Source organism: Salvia miltiorrhiza, chromosome 5 (assembly GCF_028751815.1).
Source record: "Salvia miltiorrhiza cultivar Shanhuang (shh) chromosome 5, IMPLAD_Smil_shh, whole genome shotgun sequence".
In the NCBI taxonomy this organism is placed as follows: Eukaryota; Viridiplantae; Streptophyta; class Magnoliopsida; order Lamiales; family Lamiaceae; genus Salvia; species Salvia miltiorrhiza.
The window spans coordinates 24,221,276-24,244,474 of record NC_080391.1 but is presented as its reverse complement, the minus strand read 5'-3'; the positions used below and the strand labels follow the sequence as shown (position 1 = coordinate 24,244,474).

Sequence of the window (23,199 nt, the reverse complement as noted above, 5' to 3'; positions counted from 1 at the left end):
ATAAAAGTTCGGTTTTTTAATTAAGTGTTAATATATATTAGTAGCCTAAAATATAAAAACAATTTAAAAAAAAGCCACAACTATAAAACTATAGTAAAAGTAGCCATTTTGTAGTGAAAAGACAAGTATATCCTCAGTGGGGCCCACAAATCCCTCTCTCTCTCCTCTCCTCTCTCTCTCTCTCTCGATTTTTCCTTGCTTTCAACTTTATTTTGTTCCTCAACTGACATCACAATTAATATGTAACTTATTTTGCAGAAAATAAGAAAATAGAAGACGTTTCTCTTCTCTCTCCGCTCCTCTCTCTCCGGCGCGACTCTGGCGCTTCTCTCTCCGGCGCGGCCAGGACCCTTCTCTCGCTCATGGGTTGGGAGACGACGACCGCCTGAAGCCCCGCAGACAGTCTGCATGAATCGGTGGAGACCCTCGGCTTACCCACTCCATCTCGCACTCACCCCATGCAGCACACCCCCTTCCCTCACGGCTCCATCCCCCTCAAGTTTCACTCCCACACTCCTCATATACATATATATATAGGTATATAAGCTCTCTCTCTCATCTACTATATCTCTCACTCTCGCTCAGCTCTCTCTCGCCCAAACTCTCTCAATCGCCAAGCTCCAGCCGCCGCCGCCAACTTCCACCGCTGCTGTCGAACTCGCCGATCACCATCAGCCGCCTCTTGCCGGCACAACAGCAGCTCCTTCAAGACAGCAGCAGCCGAGCAGCAGCAGGAGCTGGGAGTCGTAGCAGCTGCTGTCAGCAGAACACGAGAGCAGTAGCCGCGCGCAGCTTGGCCGCGCAGCCCCCGTCGCGCCGCCGCCTCGCCTATTCGCGCCATCACCGTGGAACACCACCACCCCTCCCTCCTTTTCCAGCTCCAAGCTCCCTCTCCGATCATATCTTAACAGCAACCGTTAAAGCAGGATAGCAGATGTTCTGCTTAATCACGTCGCCACTCCAAACTCGCCAATAGAGCTCCGCCGGCCACCGTCGTCGCCGCCATCCTCGCACAATCCGTCGTCGCCGGCCAATATGAAGACAAACGTGACGGGATATTTGATGATTTATAATTATAGATATTCGGCGATTAAGCGAAACTCGTGGAATCATACGAGTTGGAGACGATCGGAATTCGTCGTTTGCTTACGAGGCTAGGTAAGCATGGAAATGAAATATATTTTTTATTTTATTTTATTTTATTTTGCAAAGTTATTTGAATGGTAAACTTTGCATGGGAGTAAAGAAATGATTATTATATATTTATATGCTATTTATATGCATATAATTATTATTGAAATTTGTAAAATGGTGGTGAGACGATTTTCAAATTATAATTGTTAAGTCATTTAAGAATTATTGATTTCTAAGTTTTCAATAACGATTTCTTAAACAAAATTTGGTTAAAACGGTTTAATTGAGTAAACATTTAATTCATTGATTTTATTACGTGGATTGATGGATTGTTGGAGCTTTTGTTGGTTGTAGGATGATGTCAGGTTTCGTGTACGTCTTTGTGTTCTAATTTATAGATTTCGTGTAGTATTCGTGTACTGAAGAAATAGGTTTTGTGTATGACTTCGTGTACTTGATATTAATAAATAATAACAGCTTTCGTGTACTGTTTCGTGTTATGTTTATAGGTTTCGTGTAGTGTTTCGTGTATATATTTACAGGTATTGTGTACTATTTTGTGCACTTGGGATAACCAGGTTTCGTGTACTATGTCGTGTATTGAAGAACATGTTCAAGTGTGCACGAGATATTGTATACGGCTATGATCTTTTAGACACGACACTAGACACGAAATCAAATAACATACTTTTAAATGATTTGGCATCGATATGGATGTTAACATTTTCATTTTCATTGAGAATTATGCTTCAAATCTCAAAATAAACTTACTTAACACGATTTTATTGAATTCTCTATTGAATTAGTGAAACTTAAAACTTATTATTTTGTAAGAGAATGCACATAAATATTAATGAAGTAACTTAAGATTTATACGAATAATAAGTCATATTGTTGTTTTAAAGACATTCTTAGTAAAGATTATAAAAACTACTCAATTGGCTCAATGCACCAATTTATAATGATCGATCAATTCAAAATTCGATCTAAAATCAGTCATCCTATACGGTGCACGAGATTAGGGTACACGAATCATTCGTGCAGTGCAGTGGTTCGTGTTGTGTTTCGTGTACCCTAAGGATTCGTGTACCCTAATCTCGTGCACCGTATAGGATGATTGATTTTAGATCGATTTTTGAATCGATCGATCATTATAAATTGGTGCAATGAGCCAATTGAGTAGTTTTTATAATCTTTACTAAGAATGTCTTTAAAACAACAATATAACTTATTATTCGTATAGATATTAAGTTACTTCATTAATATTTATGTGCATTCTCTTACAAAGTTGTAAGTTTTAAGTTTCACTAATTTAATAGAGAATTCAATAAAATCGTGTTAAGTAAGTTTATTTTGATATTTGAAGCATAATTCTCAATGAAAATGAAAATGTTAACATCCATATCGATGCCAAATCATTTAAAAGTATGTTATTTGATTTCGTGTCTAGTGTCGTGTCCAAAAGATCATAGTCGTGTACAATATCTCGTGCACACTTGAACATGTTCTTCGATACACGACACAGTACACGAAACAGTACACGAAAGCTGTTATTATTTATTGATATCAAGTGCACGAAGTCATACACGAAACCTATTTCTTCAGTACACGAAATCTATAAATTAGAACACAAAGTCGTACACGAAACCTAACATCATCCATAGTTATCAAGTACACAAAACCTGGTTCTTCAATACACAAATAGTACACGATTACATAATTTAATCACAATTTCATCCAACATCCAACAATTATGTGACATTATTCTCAGAATTATAATGAATCCTTACAATTTTTCTAATTTGTTCAAATTTCAATTTTACTAATGTCTGATACTCACTACATCTTGATAAAAGTGACCTGTTTTCTATTCTGATCCGTCCTGCAGTTCCTGCTAAAAGTGACCCTTTTCTATTTTGATATGTCCTGCTAAAACTTTTCTATTTTGGACAACGTTAACATTATTCAATCATTCCTTAAAAGTTTTAATTAATTTTACTAATATCTTATAACTTTTTTTGTACTATCTAATAATTTTTGTGAAATAATCAACAATGTTGTCTATGTGTGCCACTATTATCACAATTATATTAATTTCTTTTGATTTTTTATTTTTTAATTTCAATTTTTTACTAATAAGTTATTATAGTTTTTATTATACAATAGTAATATAATATAATTTCATTTTATTATGAGTGATTTATGATTTTTAGCAAATGATATTATTAAGTAATATTACCTTTTATCATCATCGATCAAGGCTATTAGATCTACTTAGAACAAAATTCGTGTAAATTAATTGTAACTAATCATTTATGAATGCATGCCAAATTCTATTTATTTAATTCATAAAAAACACTATTTTTCACTATCTAATAAGTAACTAATTTTTACCTTAGAGCATCCACAATGGTGAGCCAAGATGGGTGCACAATTATGGCCCCCACTACTATTGCACCCACTCTCCACAATGGGAGAGCCCACTCTTGGCTCTCTAAATTTACTTTTCATTTTCTATTTACTTTTATTCTTGTTTTTAATTAAATTTCACATTAAATTGGAAAACTAAAATTTCATTAAATTTAAAAATTAATTCTACATTGATTGAAAATTAAAATTGTAATACAATTAAATAAAATCCTAAATTACTTAAAATTTTTAAAAAAACATAAAAAAAACACCCTAAAATCTATGGAATATTGTTGTGTTGTTTGATTTCCGCCACCTTGGTCAAGTGAAACGCCAACTCGTCGGGATTCATTTGAGAGGTGTCCCTACTCATCAACATGCTATTGGCGAGGTCGCGTTGAGTTTGGGAGAATACTCCCATAGCCTTCACCATCTTTGTCAGTTTTTGTTCGATTTTTGATTTATTTATTTTTTTAATGTAAAACACCGAAAATAGGGTGGTGGCGACACGCGCTCCCCTTTGCACCCGGCGCACTGGAGTGCATCGATGCTCTGCACCGGCGGTGCAACAACGGGAGACGATGCAAAGTAAGGGGACTCGAGCCGAGTATTGAGCCCCATTGTTGATACTCTTACTACACATACAGTAAAAAAAATAAGAAAAAGTTGAATAAAATTTCAAAAAAATATTTAATTGGTTATTTAATTTCCCTATTTTGTACTCATATTGGTTAATCGATGAAATTACAAATACTATGGACGACAAGAATGTATAATGTTGAATGTTTAATGCACCATTTCTATCTTATCTCCAAAAAAAATATGCACGATTAGATCTGCTGCAATTTTGATGAATATCATGTTATGATGGTAGCTATTTTAAAAGAATCAAATAATTGTTTTACTTTCTAAAATATTTGAGTAGAAAAAGGAAAACACAACAAATAAGCATATCTAACTACACATCCGTCAAATTAGTCTAGGGTTAAATTAGTCAAGCTCTTAAATATTAATTATCGGACTAAATATAAAAAATTAACTTTAAAATTTAAGGGTATTATGTATATACATAATATGTATACATAGATTAATTGAAAAAAAAAACGAGAGAGGGACAGGAGAGATGAGAGAGAGAGTGATTTGCTGAATTTAGAGATACTAAATTGAGAGAGAGTAAGCTTTAAACAAAAAAATCGAGAGACAAGAGAGAGAGAAGAGAGAGAGAGGGATTTTTGTTGATTTTATTTAATATATTATAGTTATATTATTTGTGGTCCCCATTGAGGGTATGTTTGTCTTTTTACTACAAAATGGCTACTTTTATTATAGTTTTATACTTGTGGCTCTATTGAATATATTATTTATTTTATAGGCTAAATATAAATTTCCCCCTTTAATTAATATGACAAATAACAAGTTTGAATAACTCACAAATAATAACAATTTAAGAACTCGATAAAAAAAAAATGGACATGAATAAACCAAATAGGTCCTAGTTCAAATTATTTCAAGTGCATGCATGGCGATTGGCTAAGTCAAAGAGCAGAGATATTTTTAGCAACGCAAGCAAAGTATCCAGTAATTAAATAATTAAGAATAAAAGATAAAAATCTCAACAGAGAAAGATACTCTGCTACCTTTGTCACTTTATTTCCTGGCAACTTTACTTTCTATATCTTTTTTACCAACTCAATTGTTGACCCATTTAGTTTTGCATAGGCTTTGTTTGCTATAACGAGGATACACTGTATGCATGGCAAAAGGCTAACATAATTCTTTTTTTTTTATTAAAGAAAGAGTGTTGATAATTATGCAATAAGTGCATGACATAATCTTCAAGAAAATCTGTCTCACAGATAAATTTTTTTGGGGGGGCGAGGGGAGGGGACACCAATAAATTATAATATATCACTAGATATGAATTAAAATTATAAATATATGAGCACATAAATTTGAATCTGAATGTTGATAGCTAGTATTTTTGTTTAAGGAAAATCATTCGCCTTACATAATATATATATATATATATATATATAGGTATATATATATCACTATTTTCTCATTCATGAACACGCCCTCAAAATTAAAGGAAGAGTGAACCCATGCTCCCACGCAAGAAGAAAGATGATGCTAAACTACTCTCTTAGGAAAAGAAAATGATGTTAAAAACCGAAGGGATAAAGAATTAAAGAAATTACAGAAACTGCAAACATAAGCATTAAAGTCTAGAGAGCGAAAGAATGGGGAGAAAGCTGAAAGGTTACAACATGTTTGCCTAAAAGTAGAGCTGGCAAAATGGGCGGGCCGGGTTGGCCCGGCCCGACCCAGCGGGCTTTTGAGATTGATCGGGTCGGGCTGGCCCGGCTTGAATTCGACCGGGCTGCCAATTTTCAAGCCCAGCCCAGCCTTGACTGGGCTATCGGGCGGTCGGGCCAAACCCGTCCAATGATTTTTTTTTTCACTAAATTCTATTTTTATTTTTACACAAAATTAAATAAACTAAGATAAATCTAAATAATAATTATAAACAATATAGAAATATAAAATCATATTAGTCTACTACAATCAACAACTCATATCACATTAATTACAACATTTCTTTTGTATAACTTGAAATTATTCCCAACAATATGCATTATTTTACTATTTTCATTTTATGTTTCCTAACAATTGGTCCCAACAATTCTAACATATACATATATATTTCTGCATACATATATTTTAAGTTTTTCTTTTTCTTTACTATGGAACGGTACAACTACTCTAAACATTAATTAAAATAAGAGATATTGAAAAGAGAAGATAATTTTCTTTCTCTTCCAACTAAAATGGGTAATACACCTATATATATATTGAAACTCTTCCACTTTCAAATAAAAACTTAAGTAAAAATAGAATAATAGTAATTAATAAAAATAAAATATTAAAATTAACCGGGCAGACTTTTTAGCCCAAAAACCACAGGCTTTTTAGCCCCGGGCCCGATTAGCCCGGCGGGCTCATTGGGCGGGCTTTTTAGGCCCGGGTTTTTTCGGGCCTACACTTTGTCCAGCCCAAAACACGGGCGGGCCGGGCCGGGTCAATTTTTGCCAGCTCTACCTAAAAGGTGTTTTGCCGTAAAATAGAGATATATCCTCGCGTCCACAAAAAATACTTTTAAAAGAAGACGTTACAAATTTTTAATAAAAATAGTTAAATATTATTATTAAATTGAGATTTTATTAAAAAAGAGAAAAGAAAGGAAACCTAAAAAAACGCTTGAGAGCATAGAAAAGTAAACTAAGGGTCGAGCCTTATTAAAACCTTTTTAAGGCAAACTCGAAAGGGAAAATCCTTTTAAAAAAAAGAGTACCCGTCTAAAAAAACCAAAACTGTGCAGGAGCGGAAGTGAGACAGCTTCAAAGATTCCGGCCTAACCATCATCCCTAAATTGCTCGGCCCCCAGACACAGGGAAACAAAACACAAAAACACAAAAACAAAACCAGTCAAAGCACAACAAAAAAACCAACAAAACTAGTTAACAATACAGACATGACTGTGAGAAGCCATGTCATGACGAACAACCATTTTAATCTCATCGATCTCGTGAGGCCACCAGCCTTCAATCCGTTGTTGTTGAGCCATGATATCAGCTACAACATTACCTTCTCGGAAAATATGCGTAACATGAAGTCTAAAATTCTGAAGGCATTTCAGAATAGAATTCCAAGCTGCCGCGAAACGCCAGGGAACGGCAGACGAGCGAGTTTGGAGAATGAGTCCAATTTAAAAATAATATTAATAATAATAATTAATTGTATTGTGAGTGAAAAAATGACTCATTATACGATAAAAATCAAATTTAAAAAAAATAAAAAATGATTAATTTTTGTGAACGTCCTAAAATGATAAAAATAAATTATTCTCATGCGAGGAGTATTCAAGTAACGAAAATAATTGTCTGCAATTAGCCTGCATATATACAGCCAGTTACTTGGGTCCATGTGCACATATACAACAATAATTTTTCAAAAAATTAATAATACAAAAATAATGGTGTCACTACAAGAAATTGGGCGATTACTGACGGAAAATTTCGTCGTGAACGCCCCAATTTCTGTCGCTAAAACCGATCACCGACGAATCAACGACGGTGACCATGTGTCACCGTGAAAGTGGTCGTTAAGTTGACTATCGACGAAATTAAAATTCGACCTCGGCGGGTAGGACCCAGACCGAACCGGACCCGTTGCTCGGGTTCGGTTCGGGTCCGAGTCGGCCCGCACACATTTTTCGGTCCGGATCGGTCCGTCCTCTCAAAATTTTCGGTCCAGCAAGGTCGATCCAGGTCCTACACACCCCTGACGTCATCGATTAGAGACATACTAATGTCCGTCAGTAAATTCGTTGGTGTCCGACACACTTTCTTGTAGTGTGTGACGCAATGTATATAGCGCTATATATATATATATATATATATATATATATATATATAGGGAGTGGTTCAATTGAGAAGCTCAAATGTGTTGAGAAGTTGAGAAGCAATGTAATAGATGAACATGTTAGTGCATTTTGATGAACATGGTAATTAGACCCTAGATCAATAAATTCTTTGAACATACCAAATATAACTGACGAACATACAAATCTATTTAATTTGTTAAAAAATACGTCACCGACAAGGATCGAACCCCAGATCAAACTCGTGTTCATAAAAACTAATTGGCATGTTCATCTATTAGATTGCTTTTCAACTTCTCAACACATTTGAGCTTCTCAATATAACCTAACCCTATATATATATATATATATATATATATATATATTTGAATTTCTAAAGATTTTGAATTCGAATTTTGTTGGAGGGGCTTTTTCCTGGATATATATTTTCATAAGTTATCTTTTTCAGTCCATAAGAAAAGTTTATTTTAACAATCAAGAAAAGCTTAGGTCTTGTTTTACTCTTTATCTATATTTTTTCATAATTTATTTTTTCACTTTATAAATAAAATTTATAATATTAATTGACAAATGTATTGTGGCGCAATGAATAAGGTGTTGGTTTACAAATATGGTTCAATTCCAAGTTGCAAGGTGTTTTATTTATATTTATAACTTTTATTTTTCAAGAAAACTTGTGATACTGCTGCTGCTGAAATAAGATTTTATTAAAAAGAAACAACGGAAAACCAAAAACCCTTGAAAGCACAAAGCTGCAGACTAAGGGCCGAGCCTCGTTAAAACCTCAAAACAGTTGAGGAAAAAGAGTACTCGTCAAGGATCAAGGTTGACAGAGCTGAGTTAGGAGGTCTCAAGGATTCCGGCCGAACCATTACCCTTAGGCCTCCCGGCTCGAAACCGATCCAGAACGAAGAAAAAAACCAAAAAATCACGCGAAACGAGTAAAATAGGGAATAGAAACATCCTCCTTGACAAAATCATTTAAACCAGCAATGGCATGAGGCCAAAAACCCTCTTCCCTAGCTTGAGAAGCCAAAAAATCCGCCGATCTGTTGCCCTCACGAAAAATGTGGGAAATGCGCCATGTGAAAGTATGGAGTTTGGAGAGAGCAAGCTGCCACCGAGGCTTGAATCTCCAAGGAACCGTTTCAGAGTGCGACTGAAGAAGCTGAACAACGTAAGAAGTGTCCGACTCAAACCAAACTCTCTCCCATTTGGCACGATGCACAGATTCAATCGCAATAATAATAGCTAAAAGCTCTGCTTCGAACGCAACCCCCTGGCCGCCTGAGAAATGATAACAACCAAGAACGTCATTGAAGGCATTCCTAAAGACGCCCCCCGCATGAATCCTCCCTTCACGAACCGAACCATCAGTATTAACTTTAATCCAAGACGGCGGTGGAAGGTGCCAAGCAACGTAAATATAGGAGAGAGGCTTCCTGGGTTGTCCAGCGATGGAAATATTCTTAAGAATGAGAAGATCAGAAACCGAGTTGGCCATAGTACCAAGGACAAAATTGTTGGTAGCTTCACAAAGAAAAACCCGGACCTGCTTGAGAATCAAGTGGCGCGAAGGTGCTAAATTTTTGTGTATGACGTTGTTGCGGTGAGACCAGAGACTCCAGAGGAGAGAGACAACCCCAGCTTTCCACAAATTGCCAACTTGTTTGCTGTTGTTCTGGTGGATAGAGAAGCGAATCATGCTGCCCACGTCCAACGGCAAAGGTTTCTCAATCAAAAACCAACGAAAGACATCCGCCCAAATAGAAGCCGAGAAGGGACAGTTTAACAGAACGTGATCCATCGTCTCTTCCGCTGCCGAGCATAAAGTGCAGCGGTTCGGCCCCTGAATACCAAAGAGGCGGTTCATATCAAAGGTAGGAAGCTTGCCAACAATAGTGCGCCAGACAAAGAGAGATCGCCTAGCGGGGATAAAAGGGGCCCAAATCCAGGAGCCCCAGTCGACCTTAGGGAACTGAGGTCGAATGTGAGCAAAGGCAGAAGCAGCTGTAATGTTCCCGAAACCCGAGTGAATCCAGGATCTGTCGTCCGCCAGTCCAGGAATGGGGGTAGATATGATGTCGAGAGAAATGCGCGGGAAAGACTGCATAAAACTATAAGTGAGGTGCCATTTATTATCAAAGTAGTAGTCTGAAATTTTCTGAGAGAAATATGTTGTCATGAACTCCGGAATTTGAATTTTGTCGATCAACCGATATCCGAGCCAATTATCTCTCCAAAAATAAATCGTATCTCCAGTGCCAATCGTGCAGAAGGTATTCGAAACAATCTCCCGAATCGTCCTTCTAACACCAGTCCAAATCGACGAACTCGCCCATTTGGAAGCCCAATCCATGGTTTGAGTGAGATATTTCTGACGAAGCAGCCGATAGCCGAAGCTGTTCATGTTCATAATATACCAACCAAGCCGAAACATGAAACTATTATTGATGTCAGAGAAAGATTTGACTCCAATGCCGCCATGTTCCTTCAGAGCACGAGCTCTGTTCCAACTCACAGAAAAAGAAGGTTTCTTCAGAGTACTCCCAGTCCAGATGAACGCTTTACAAGCTCTGTCAAGAGCATGCAGAAGTTTCGCTGGCCATTTATAAACAAGCATGCTATGTACCGCAGCACTGTTGATAACAGAAGAGACTAAGCAGAGCCTGCCCGCCATAGAGAGTTGACCACCTTGCCACCTAGGGAAATGGGCAAGAATCCGATCATAGATAGGTCGAAGCTTAGCAGAAGAAGGTCTTCCCGAGAAAATAGGCACTCCCAAGTATGTGAAAGGCATGGAGCCAATGTTGAAGTCCAAAACCCGTTGAAGCCGAGAACGTCGCCCAGGAGACACCCATTTCCCGAAGTAAAGAGTAGACTTATGCTTGTTGCAATATTGACCAGAGACCGTGGCATATAGCTAAAGAATCGAGTCTATCATAATGCAATTACGCTTTGATGCCTGACAGAACAAGAGGACATCGTCAGCGTAAAGCAGATGAGAAGGGAAACTCAAAGATCTCGAGAAACGCATGCCGGTGATTAAACCCCGATTAGCAGCATCCAGAAAAATACGGCTAAGAACATCTTCCGCCAAGGCAAAAAGAATGGGAGACAAAGGATCTCCTTGTCTTACCCCGCGGCCGCATTCGAAATAGCCATAGAGAGCACCATTGAACCTAATAGAGATGCGAGCCGAGCTTAGAATAGTTTTGATCCAAGAGCAGAAAATATTGGAGAAGCCAAACTCTTGAAGCACGAACAGAAGAAAATCCCATCTAAGCGTATCAAAGGCCTTATGAATGTCGACTTTAAGAGCCATGTTTTTGCCGTGTAAAGACCTCTCCATGCAGTTCGCCCCTTCCGAGGCAAGAGTGATACACTCATGAATAGAACGTTCCAAAATAAAGCCAAATTGATTGTTGGAGACGATGGTGGCAGCAGCAGCATTCAGCCGGATCGCCAGAATCTTGGAAATAACTTTGAAAAAGAAATTGCCAAGAACGATGGGCCGATAATCAGAGATAACTTTTGCATCTACTTTTTTGGGAAGGAGGCTCAGAGTATTGGAATTGAGACCCGAAGGGAGATAATGATGAGTGAAGAATCTTCTGATGGCGGAAGTGAAATCATGCTCAATAATGTCCCAAGCGGAACGGTAGAAAGTACCTCCAAAGCCATCCGGGCCGGGAGCGCTATCTTTGTCCATAGCAAAGACCACCGCTTTGATCTCCGTCGTAGTCGGACAAGTAACCAAAGCCGAGTTCTGGTTCACAGTGAGGCTACTGGTGATATAATTAGTAATCCACGAAAGATCGCCCCCAAGATTCGAATCCGCCGCAAAAAGAGATTTATAAAAGTTTTCCACATGAGACGCCAAAGTGTTATTATTATCAACCAGGACGTCGTTAATCTCAAGATGCTTGATGGTATGACTAGCGCGCTTCATTCTCACCATGTTATGATAAAACTGAGTATTTCGATCTCCATCTTGGAGCCATCGAATTCTACTTTTCTGGCGAAGCAGGTCATCTTTCCGAGAGAGCATGACCGAGATAGAGGCTTCAAGTTCAACTTCTTGATCAAAGAGCTCCTCAGAATAGCCAGCATTATCGATATGTGTCTGAAGAGAAGAGAGCTTATTATAGAGCTCCTGAAGCGAAGTGTTGAAGTTCCCAAAAGTGGATTTATTCCAAATTTGGAGTTCCTTCCTCAAACGTTTCAACTTGTGCATCATACGCACCATGGGGCAGTTCGAATCAACCACAGGAGCCCAAGAACGTTGAACCATTGGAATAAAGTCAGAGTGAGAACTCCACATGTTGAGGAAACGAAAAGGACGAGTGCCAGAGGAATTAGGAGGAGTGGAACATTTAAGCAAAATAGGAGCATGGTCAGAGCCAAGACGAGGCAAAACCCGGCTCTCAGAAGAGTGCCATTGCGCAGCAAAATCCTCGGAGAAAAGAGTGCGGTCCAGCACAGACTCAGTAGTCAAAGGAAATTTGCGCCTGTCCGTCCAAGTAAAAAAAGGCCCAGAGGTGGGAGCTTGAATGAGAGTATGACGATCAATGAAAGCTTGAAAATCTCTACTGGAAATACGACTGGGAAGCCGGCGTCCACGCCGCTCATGAGCTCCAAGCACAGCGTTAAAGTCTCCAAGAATCACCATTTGAGGGACCATACAAGAAGAGATATCATCCCAAAGAATCCTGCGAGTGATATAATTACAACTCCCGTGAACAATAGCCACTCTGAAAGAATAGCTAGAAAACAAGATGTCAACAATAACCATTTGCTCCGTGGACATGATCAACGAGCAGGTAACCCCGGTGGCGATGAGAATCCAGATGTTGGAAGCATGAGGGGTGCGATCATTTTGATGGAAAGGAGTCAAATTGATAGATTTCCAGAAGGAGGCCGGAATATAAAGAAAGTTAGTCTTAGGTTCAATAATGCCCAGGATAATAGGATGATGAGCATGACAGTAATTGTGAAGCAAATTACGTGCCGTGTCCGTCATACCACGAATATTCCAAGAGAGAATATTCATTGAGAAAGGTGGATATTTTCGTCCTCCTCCTGAGGATCATAATCATCATCCACCAAATCACCCCATTTCCGTGAAGAAGCGGTGTCCATACTTTTACCAGCAGCAGAAGAAGTTTGATAGATAAGGAACTCTGAAATTTGGACGCCTTTATCCACCGCTTCCTTAACCAAAGAGTTAAATTCCGTCGTGGTCCCCTGAAGTTGTCCTACCGGATCCCCAATAGGAGCGGCCTGGTTGTGTCGAAGACGATCTTTGATAGTCGGAGAAGCCGTGCGCACCAACTGTTCGACAGTTTGCTTAGGCGGCCTACCCCGCCCTCGTTTGATTGGCACGGATTCAATCATGTCATTTGTATTACGACTAATTGCACCATCTGTTCGACAGTTTGTTTCTTGTTCTGGCCTTTCACTAGAACTATTTGCCTTTTGATTTTGAGTTAATGTAGTTTCTAAAATCTGCACTTTCATCATGTTTCCCAAGGCCACCTCCTTATCAGCAAAAATATCTGTCTCAGTGCTCTTGTTATTAATTTCATCTTCGGGTATTATATGTGGAACGATGTTCGAATCAGGAACGGGTCGGCACGCAGCTGCAAGCAAATCAGGTCCGGACAAACCTTCTTTACGCTGGGGCAAATTATGTGCCCCATCTGTCTGACAAAACTCGTCAGCGTTAGTGTGATTAATATGTTCCGCAGCGCTGATAATGGAAGTCCTCTCCTTGTCAATGACATGCTCCTGGTTGACGGCCTCATCTGCGGAAGGCTCTTGAGATAAAGCATCGAAAGAATTACCGATAGGAATATCTTTATTTTTCTTCCATTCTTTCCCCAAAGTTTTGTTTTGAATGTTTTTGAGAGAAGGTTGATCCGAGCTTGAAGGATTCGTGATGTCCGTGTTGTTGTTCTGCTGTTTCTTGCGGCGGCATTGAGCAATGTTATGACCAGCAAGATTGCAAAAGCCACAAAAATGCGGCAAATTTTCATAAACGAATTCAACCTCGAACGAGCGCGTCCCCTTATCCACCGTGAGAGTTTCGGGAATAGGCTTAGAGACATCCATGTCGACAAGAACACGAGCAAAGTGACCCACTTGTCCAGAAAACGCAAAACCGTCAAGTTTAATCGGAAGACCGACATATCTGGCGATGCCGATTATCACTTCCGGATGCCAGTATTCGTGAGGAAGATAATAGATTCTCAGCCAGACTTGGGAGAGAGCAGATGATTCTTTGTATGGGTCAAAATCCGGAACCCATTCCCTGATTCGAATAATACCTTTGTTCAATTTCCAAGTAGCCCTAGATTTTGCCGAAGCAAGCTCAGATTCATTCGCGAAAATAATCGAAAAGAAACCTTTCCCAAGTGGCACCACACGGATCGCATCCGAGGTTTTCCATAAAGCCATGAGTTCTTGTTTAATGTCAGAAGCAAATCTGGGGGCGTCTCCCTTATTCAGCAAAAGCCTGGCGTGAACAGCGAACTCAAACTCCTTGAGTTTACTTTGATACAGGGCTTCTGGAATCCGAAGAATAGATTTGTTGCCAATGTTTACCGGGTGAAGAGCGTTGTAATCCTGTGCGAAAACATCTGCTGGTTTGGGAACTGATCGTTGGACCGTTCGCGCAAAAGAGAGTTTGTTCCTTTTCGTCTCATCGTTATGGCTATAAATTCCCTGCCGCGTCGAGTTGACAAGAGCCTCGGAATGACTCTTGCTGTTCTCAGAAGCGGGTTTGAGAGTGGAACTCGAGGGAACATCCGAGGGCGGAGTTTGGTTCTTACCGGAAGAAGCAGGCAAAGGCCTGACAAAGTTGTTGGAGATTGGAGGAAAATCTGAAGCCATGGACTTCTCTGACACAAATCGTCGAACACGTTATGTGCACAGCGGAACCATTCGCTCCTAAACTAGTCCCAATCTAAAATGCCGTTTTTTCTATGGGAATTGATCAGATCACAGAAAATCAAATATACAAAAGAGTCAACAACCTAGCAGACATCAACCTAGCAGTCGATCTTTGAAATTCGGCTTTGAGAGAAAATCAAAGAAACAAAGCGAAAGTAAAGAAAAATAATCACCGTGCAAAAACTGCCTCTCAAAAGTGTTCAAACGGATCGAAGAGAAGGTGATAAAAATCACTCTAACGAGAAGTCAGATCACAAACCTCTCACCAAGAGCAAAACAAACGTTCTGGAAAGGTGGCTGGGAGGTTGGCCGTCCAGTTCTTCACCGAACAGCGGCGTCGTTCTCCTCAGCTGGGTGAGCCGGATCTCTGGTTGGCCGTCGTTCTCTACGGCGCTAGGCGAGGCGCTCGGCCCCGCGGGGAGGGCGCGGCCGCGGCGCACGGCGAGGGTGAGCGAGACGGTGGAGGCGCGGATCGGGTGCTGGCGAATCTGGGTCCCACACACACACACTCCCACAGTCAACAATTGCAAGCCAAATAGACCGTGCCTTGTGATACATTTCATAAAATCAAATAAGACTTTTCTTTAAAGTAAATAAATCTTTTTATTCGTAAAATCAGATAAGATTTTTGTTTGTAAATGAGATTTTACTTTTTATCTATATTTTTTTTTTTGCGCAACATGTAAATAATGCTTTTCATAGAATCAAATAAAACTTTTCTTAAAATAAATAAGATTTTTTATTCATAAATGAGACTTTGCTTAAATGTAAATAAAACTTTCCATAAAAATAAGGGATTTTGGCAAATAAAATCATGAACTATTTCGAATTTGCAATTTTAACGTGACTTTTGAAGTGTGGCAAATTAAATCATCACCTTTTCAATTTTTGCAATTTCGTCCCCCCATTTTTTTTAGTCCTCAGATTGTTGAGTTGGAGTTTACGTTGATTAGTTTGCCACGTAATATTCATGTTACGACGTTATTTTCTATAAAATTGTTGGATATTGAAAATTATATATGGTACAAATATAGGATGCAATGCTTTTATAATTTGAAGAAATTTTTAAATGAAATTTTACGAAACGGCATCATTTATGCCTAACAAAAACAACGTCGTCTTTACTAATCCACGTAAGCTCCAATTCAACATTCTGGCAACCGAAAAAAATTAAGTGGACGAAATTGCAAAAATTGAAAAGATGATGATTTAATTCGTCACACTTCAAAAATTACGTTAAAATTACAAATTCGAAACAGTTCGTGATTTTATTTGCCAAATCTCTAAAAACAAATAAGATTTTTATTTAGAGCAAACAAGACTTTAAGACATTTTATTCGTAAATGAGACCTTGCTTAATTGTAAATCTGATTTTTTATGAAATCAATTCAGGCTTCACTTTTTATTCCCAAATGAGACTTTATTCAAATGTAAATCAAATAAAACTTTTTTTAATAGAAAATATTGCCTCCGTCCACCACAAGTATGACATTTTTTTTTGGCCACAAGTTTTAATAAAATGAATGGTGATTTTTACGTAGTGGAGAAAAGGGTCTCATAATTAATTGTATGTAATGAATGGTTGAAATTGAATTAAAATTGATTTTTTGTAAATAAGGGTATTTGTAAGAATAAAGGTTAGGAAAAGATGTGAGACCATGTTCTAAAAAGAAAATTGTCATATTTTTGGTGGACATAGAAAATGGCAAAAATGTCATACTTTTCGTGGACGGAGAGAATAAGATTATAAGACTTTTTTATTCTTAAATGATACTTTTGCTATTAAATGTAAATAAGACTTTTTATAGAATCAAATAAGACTTTTCATAATAGCAAATCGAACTTTCAGACTTTTGGCAAATGTGACTTGCTTGAATGTAAATAATATTTTTCATAAAATCAAATGAGATTTTTCTTAAAAATAATAAGACTTTAAAAAAAATTTATTCGCAAAAAATTGCTTGAACGTAAATAATATTTTTTCATAAAACAAAAAAAAATTGTACAAAATAAAATAATCAAGACAAATAAGACTTTTCTTAAGAGCGAATAAGACTTTTTATTCGTAAACGAAAATTTTGTTTAAATGTGTATTAAACTTTTCATAAAATCAATTACTAAAACTTTTAGGTGCGCTTATTTTGATTGTAAAAATTTTATTGGAAAATGATGGATAAGAAAATATGAGAAAATATTATTCTTTTTCCCCTTTTTTTGTCATATGTTTATTAGAGATGAAAAGATGAGAAAATGTTGGAAAATATTTTCACACCACTACCAAAGATAATATTATCAAACATTGGAGAGAAAATGAGTGAAAAAGAGCTGCCCGAGAGATATCATGCTCAGAGAAAATTTTCTATTATAATAAATATATGAAAATGGTGGAAAATGATGAAAATATATATTTTCTCTCATTTTTCATCAAATTAAACGCACCCTTAAGGAACATACTTGAATGGCAAAAGTGAAATACTGTTATGATATGGAGATAGTATTAATTAGGGCAAATAGTGCCAAAATCCACGTACTTTTAGCGAATTCTGGTTTTAATCATGACTTTCAAATGTTAGCGTAAAATACATTAACTTTCGATTGATTTTGATTTTCCCACGTCGAACTCCTCCAGCCAAACTTTTGTTAACTTGGAAATGACATGGCTTACTAATGCTGACTTGGATAGTAAAAACGAGGTGATTTGATAGTAAAAATAAAAGGCAAATAGTGTGATGAGGAATTAGCCATGGCAACTCTAGAATCACAACAAAAACTGCCTCCAATCGAAGTGGTGAACAAATAATCCTTGGTTGACGAAGAACCTTAAGTCTTGTAAAGAAGAACTCTAATTTGTAGGTTGCAAACTCAATTCTACCCTAATTAACGAATTTCAACTCAAATGACAACTAGAACGACGACATTTTATGGGATAAATCAGACGAATCATGAAAGTAGTGTATTTTATTTTAAAATTGAAAAGTCATGGAAAAAATCAAAATTCATTGAAAGTTGGTGTATTTTACGACAAATAACCCTTTCATTTAAAAACCTCGGCGGACGATGTTGCTATGCTGTCAATTTTGGCTGCATGGTAAACTTTAAATTTGGTGAAATTGTAATTTATAAAAAAATTAGAATCAATTGAAAATTCATATATTTTACGCTAATATTTGAAAATCATGATCAAAATTACAATTCATCAAAAGTTCATGAATTTTAACAGTATTTACCCCATTATTTATCTGTAACTACCGAAGCGAAATTCGATAAAAATGCTCGATATATTCATTGTGTAGCTAACAATAGTACCAATTGACAAATTAACTAAAAGCTATTTAAAAGTTTCTCATATATAGTGGCAAAAATCTAAGTGGTCCAAACAATGACTTTATAACATATATATTACTCAAACTTTAGGGGTGTGAATATGCAATTATTAAATACTTCAAGGACAAACATGATAAAAGGTGAAAAGCATGATGATGCTCATATTCATATATATCTCCTGGTTAACAAATCATTGAAAACCCTTCCACACCATGTGGTTTTGAAACTCCCATATATTTCTTCCAATACCCTAAAAAACTAGTGAAAGATTATTTTGTACTTTCCCAGTGAGGTGAGGTCCACTCGGTTCATGGATATTGATTTCTTGTGTACTAATATTGGGGGGTCTGGGATTCATCTTGCTCATATTTTCATGGCAAAAACCAGCACAAGTTTCCATGTTCTCTCACTCATTCTCTTCCTATTCTTGATCACTAATTCCCCAATTTTATCAAAAGGGAGACTGCTTGTGCATTGCAATAATTCTCGTATGTTATTACAAGCATCATCAACTTCTTACAATGAAACTAGTCTTGGTTTCAAGAAAAGGGCATCTGCTGCTGCCACTAGAAAATCGTTCCGTGCCGCTGCTCATGAAGTTCCTAGTGGTCCAAACCCAGAATCCAATTGAACCAACGATTTCTTGCGCCAACAAGTTGTTGATTTGAGTTTGTGGCAGCTACGGATTTTTGCAGGTCATGAATGATGAAGGAAGAAGGACTCCAGCACAGCTGCCATCAACTGTACATTTCGCTCAGGTTTTGCTACTTAATTAAGACTGTTTTTTTCATCCTTTCACAAAATATTTCATGTATGTATGTGTAAAGAATAGTATTTAATTTTTATTGATTTGGTAAGGGGTGGCTTCATTCTTATTTCTTACACAAGAATGTATTTCGTTGCCTATTTAATACTATACCTTTCTATGTTAATGCATATAATTTCAATATTCTACTTTTAAAAACAAATAACCTTAGCTCAAAGAATGGCTGTAATTTTCTTGTATTTTTTCTATTTGTGCTAAAGAATTTAGATAAATTGGGTGGATGTGATATACTAATATTTTTCGTCGTGTAATGCCAAACGATGCTATAAATTACTACTTTTTACCCCTCACATTTGGTGAATTTCATGTGATCTTCCTGCAAACTATGAGATGGCTATTTCAAGAATCTTTGATGGCAGTGATTCAGAACCGAAAAAGATGAGAAGTCAATCGTGAAGTGTTGTCTTCATGCAAACTTATTTTTTGTTTATTTGATTTTTCGCATTGTTAAAAATTAGTGATAAAAGAGCTATGGATTTTTGTGTTTGTCCTGTAAAAGAGGTGGCCCAGAAGCCTACAAAAAAGAAAGTGATTTGATATGATTTGAATAAATGTAACAGTCCAAGATTCGAATTATTGATGCTTTTTATGTGACAAAGCATGTCACACAAGCTAATTCCTAGGTGTTTCAACTATATTTGCTATGATGACTTTGCCTTTTGTTAATTCCAATGTTAATTTTACTACCTACTTTAGAACAATCACGAAAAATAAATTACTACTATTGAAAATTTTGTTAATTTATTATGTTTTGGGAATTTTTCATGAAGAATGATTTTTAATGGTTAGCGCAAGTAAATTAAAAGTGTTAATGAGTACACATGTTTGATTTAATTTGTTTACCCAGAGAAAGAACTGAGAAAAAAATATAATACTGTTTGCTATTATTACGTTTTTTCATTCCTTTTTTTTTTTTTTTATACTTCATGATTTCTTTCTGTTACGTAAGTGGTTTTGCAATTGAGATTACTTATATATAACAAATGGTGCTTGTTTACTTTATTACGTAATTATAAAACATCAAATATATGACTCATGCTAGCTACTAAATAAAACAAGGATATCTATAGATGGTTCAACTTTTCATTTCTTCACTTTTATGAGTTTTGATATTTTAATTGTGGCAGCTTTAAATTAGTGAATATTTTAGCCTTATATAGTTTGGATAGTATGCATGGAAACAAAAATGAAAGGGGAGTTTGTAGCTAACATATATGCTTAACGCTTTTCCTTGCTCTGAGAAAGTATTAAAGCTTAGCTAGCTAATGCACATTGAAATTAAGGAGTTTGTGATTTTTACTTTACACTTTTTAAAGGCTTCCAAAGATTCCGATATATATAGGTCTTTGTTATAATGCAGTATTGATCCTTATTTTCTTAACAAGATCTGAAATTTTCAGATAAAAACAATTTGATTAAAAATAATGGAAAAACGCATTAAAGTTACATTATTGTATGATTCTGGAAATATCGTGACAACCAAAAGAAACTTATGTATATACATGAAGCTTATGTCGTCCCTAATTTTCCTTATACTAAACATCAAATTTCTACTATTGCAAATCAATTTGGGGACATTCATATGGTAACATTCATAAAGGCGAAGTTTCGATATCATATATATATTTTTCATCCTCCAATTAGAAAAATTGTAAAATTTAATTAGGGACTACCCTAAAAAACATCCCGAATGATAAATAGAACCAACAGCCTTTGCATAATTACTTCGATTTAATACCATAATAATAGTACAGTACTCCAATTTTATTTGACAGGCAGACGTTAAAATATCTAGTTGGCCTCATTAATTTCTTCAATGTAGCATATAGTACATGTTAGTAGTCAACAAAATACATATTCATAAAACTGTATATCACATTAATTAATGACCTATTGGAAGAGAGAGCTTTTGCCAATATATGTTTCAACTTTACCATTTGAACTATGTCTCATGGACGACGAAAAAATAATATTAATATATACCAAATAATAATTTGACGTTTAATTAACTAATTAAAAATGACCTTCTAATCTTATTTACTTCTCTAATTTAAGAAGAATGTCACTTTTAGTTAATACAATTATTGTAAAATACTAACAAGCTAGAATTATGTTATTGTTTATTTATGAAATTTGGTTCTCATATCTTACAATAGCTTTGTCTTTTAGGTTAATCCAATCCTATATATATAATTAGACCTAAAGTTTTTGAATAATTTCCACATTATTGTGAGAACTAGCTAGCCAGGGCCGCTCTAGACCAACCTAACTTGGACTCTATATGAAAGGAGGATATCATCTATATAACCAATGCCTTTAAATAATTAAATGTGTCCCAAAAAGAAGTACACTTTGCTTACATAATATCTCGGATATATGTCAACATTAATACTACATGTTTGGTCCCTTATTAATCTAGCACTACTACCACATTAGTAATGGTGATGCGAATTGAATTTACATATTAATTATCGTCTGGAAGGAAATTGATGATAAACTTGAAACAAGCTATAGCTAGCATTAATTATGAGAAAAGAAGAAATATCATTTGCACAGTGAAACAAACAACCAAGATAAAAACTTATATATTCAATTAATTAGAGCTGCATGACAAATAATACCACATTTCTCATGGAAAATGGAACTGCATGCATGCCTTTTAATCACCTAAGCGTTGGCAAATCCATTTCCATGATTGTAATAAGCCATTACATATAAGTTTTCCAAATGAAGGGAACAAACACGTTCATCAATTACTACAACATAACCACATTATCTATCAACATTCGACATTCCCAACTACTTCAACATAAATGAAACCATCCACAATTAAGGACGAATTTATCTAGTGGCCACCGCCAAGTCCTCCACCACCACCAAAGCCACCTCCGCCTCCAAGACCACCACCGCCACCTCCTCCGAAGCCACCTCCACCACCACCCCCTCCAAGTCCTCCTCCACTACCAGCACCGCCTCCAAATCCTCCTCCAGCTCCGCCTCCCAAACCACCACCGCCTCCGAATCCTCCACCTCCTCCGCCTCCCAAACCACCACCTCCTCCTAATCCACCACCGCCTCCTAATCCTCCACCTGATCCGCCTCCCAAACCACCACCTCCTCCACCAAGACCCCCGCCGCCGCCAAACCCTCCTCCACCACCTAAACCACCGCCGCCGCCGATCCCACCACCGCCAAACCTACGCTTAAACCCTTTCTTATGGCCGTGCCCTAAACCACCGCCGAAGCCGAAGCCCTTGCGCACGAACGGCTTCGGCTTCGGCTTCCTTAGGAATGGCTTGCCCAAGAACTTCTCGTCATTGCCATCAACATCAGCAAAAACCAAACAATCTACAAACAAAATCACCAAAACAAAACCAACTAGAAATCGAGAAGCTGCGCCCATCTTCATACAAGAATTGCATGACTACAGACTACATTTATAATGAATGAAAAAAGTATTCCACTAAATAGCACATGGTAGTAGGTCCACTACAACTCAACTGCCAACTTATTTTTGCACTAAATGCATGTGTGTCTCTAATTTAATAACTTTGCTGCCCAATTCGTGGCAATAAAACCATTTTTTTCTTTTTTCCTTCAACTGTCATCCAACTCTTGAAAGTTGAAACACAAGTACTTATATACGGATTTGCAGAACAATAATACTTGTGATATATATTAAGTGGTTGGATTTAATATAGGAGTTGATTTGCTGGTCTACTAAATTGAATGCAGTCACGTGTTCATTTATTCATTTAATTAAGGCACTAACCAAACTACGTCCTTCACTCGCCCCATACTTTCTGAAATTGGACCCGCACAAGACGTGACCAAATACTCCATCCCTCTTTCAAATAACTCCAAGGAGTCGCGAGTTTTAATATAAAAATAAAAATTAAAGGTAAACAAAGTAATGATGAAAAGTGAAAAATAAAATTAAATGAAATATTATTAGTGTTGGAACATAGAGGGTGTTTGGATAAGTTTATTTTAAAGAGCTACTTATAAGATATAGTTTCTTGAAAGCTTATAACTTATCAAAGTGTTTGGATAATTGAGCTTAATTATAAGGTAGAGAGGGAATTTTTAGCTAGATAGAGAGAATTGGGCA

The 23,199-nt window shown here is 36.8% G+C and overlaps 2 protein-coding genes across 2 annotated transcripts; both read right to left on the bottom strand.

Moving 5' to 3' along the window:
• Positions 1 to 671: 671 nt before the first annotated feature.
• Positions 672 to 13,007, bottom strand: LOC131025689 (uncharacterized). The gene is made up of 4 exons (XM_057955480.1): positions 10,950 to 13,007; positions 9,129 to 10,907; positions 2,631 to 2,749; positions 672 to 903 (listed from the first exon to the last, which is right to left on the bottom strand). The coding sequence occupies exons 1-4, from the start codon at positions 13,005 to 13,007 to the stop codon at positions 672 to 674; spliced, it is 4,188 nt and encodes a 1,395-aa protein (XP_057811463.1).
• Positions 13,008 to 21,651: 8,644 nt separating this feature from the next.
• LOC131024164 (glycine-rich protein 23-like) lies at positions 21,652 to 22,620 on the bottom strand. The gene has a single exon (XM_057953665.1). It carries the CDS (start codon positions 22,495 to 22,497, stop codon positions 21,934 to 21,936), a length of 564 nt encoding a protein of 187 aa, XP_057809648.1. The 5' UTR covers positions 22,498 to 22,620; the 3' UTR covers positions 21,652 to 21,933.
• Positions 22,621 to 23,199: the final 579 nt, after the last annotated feature.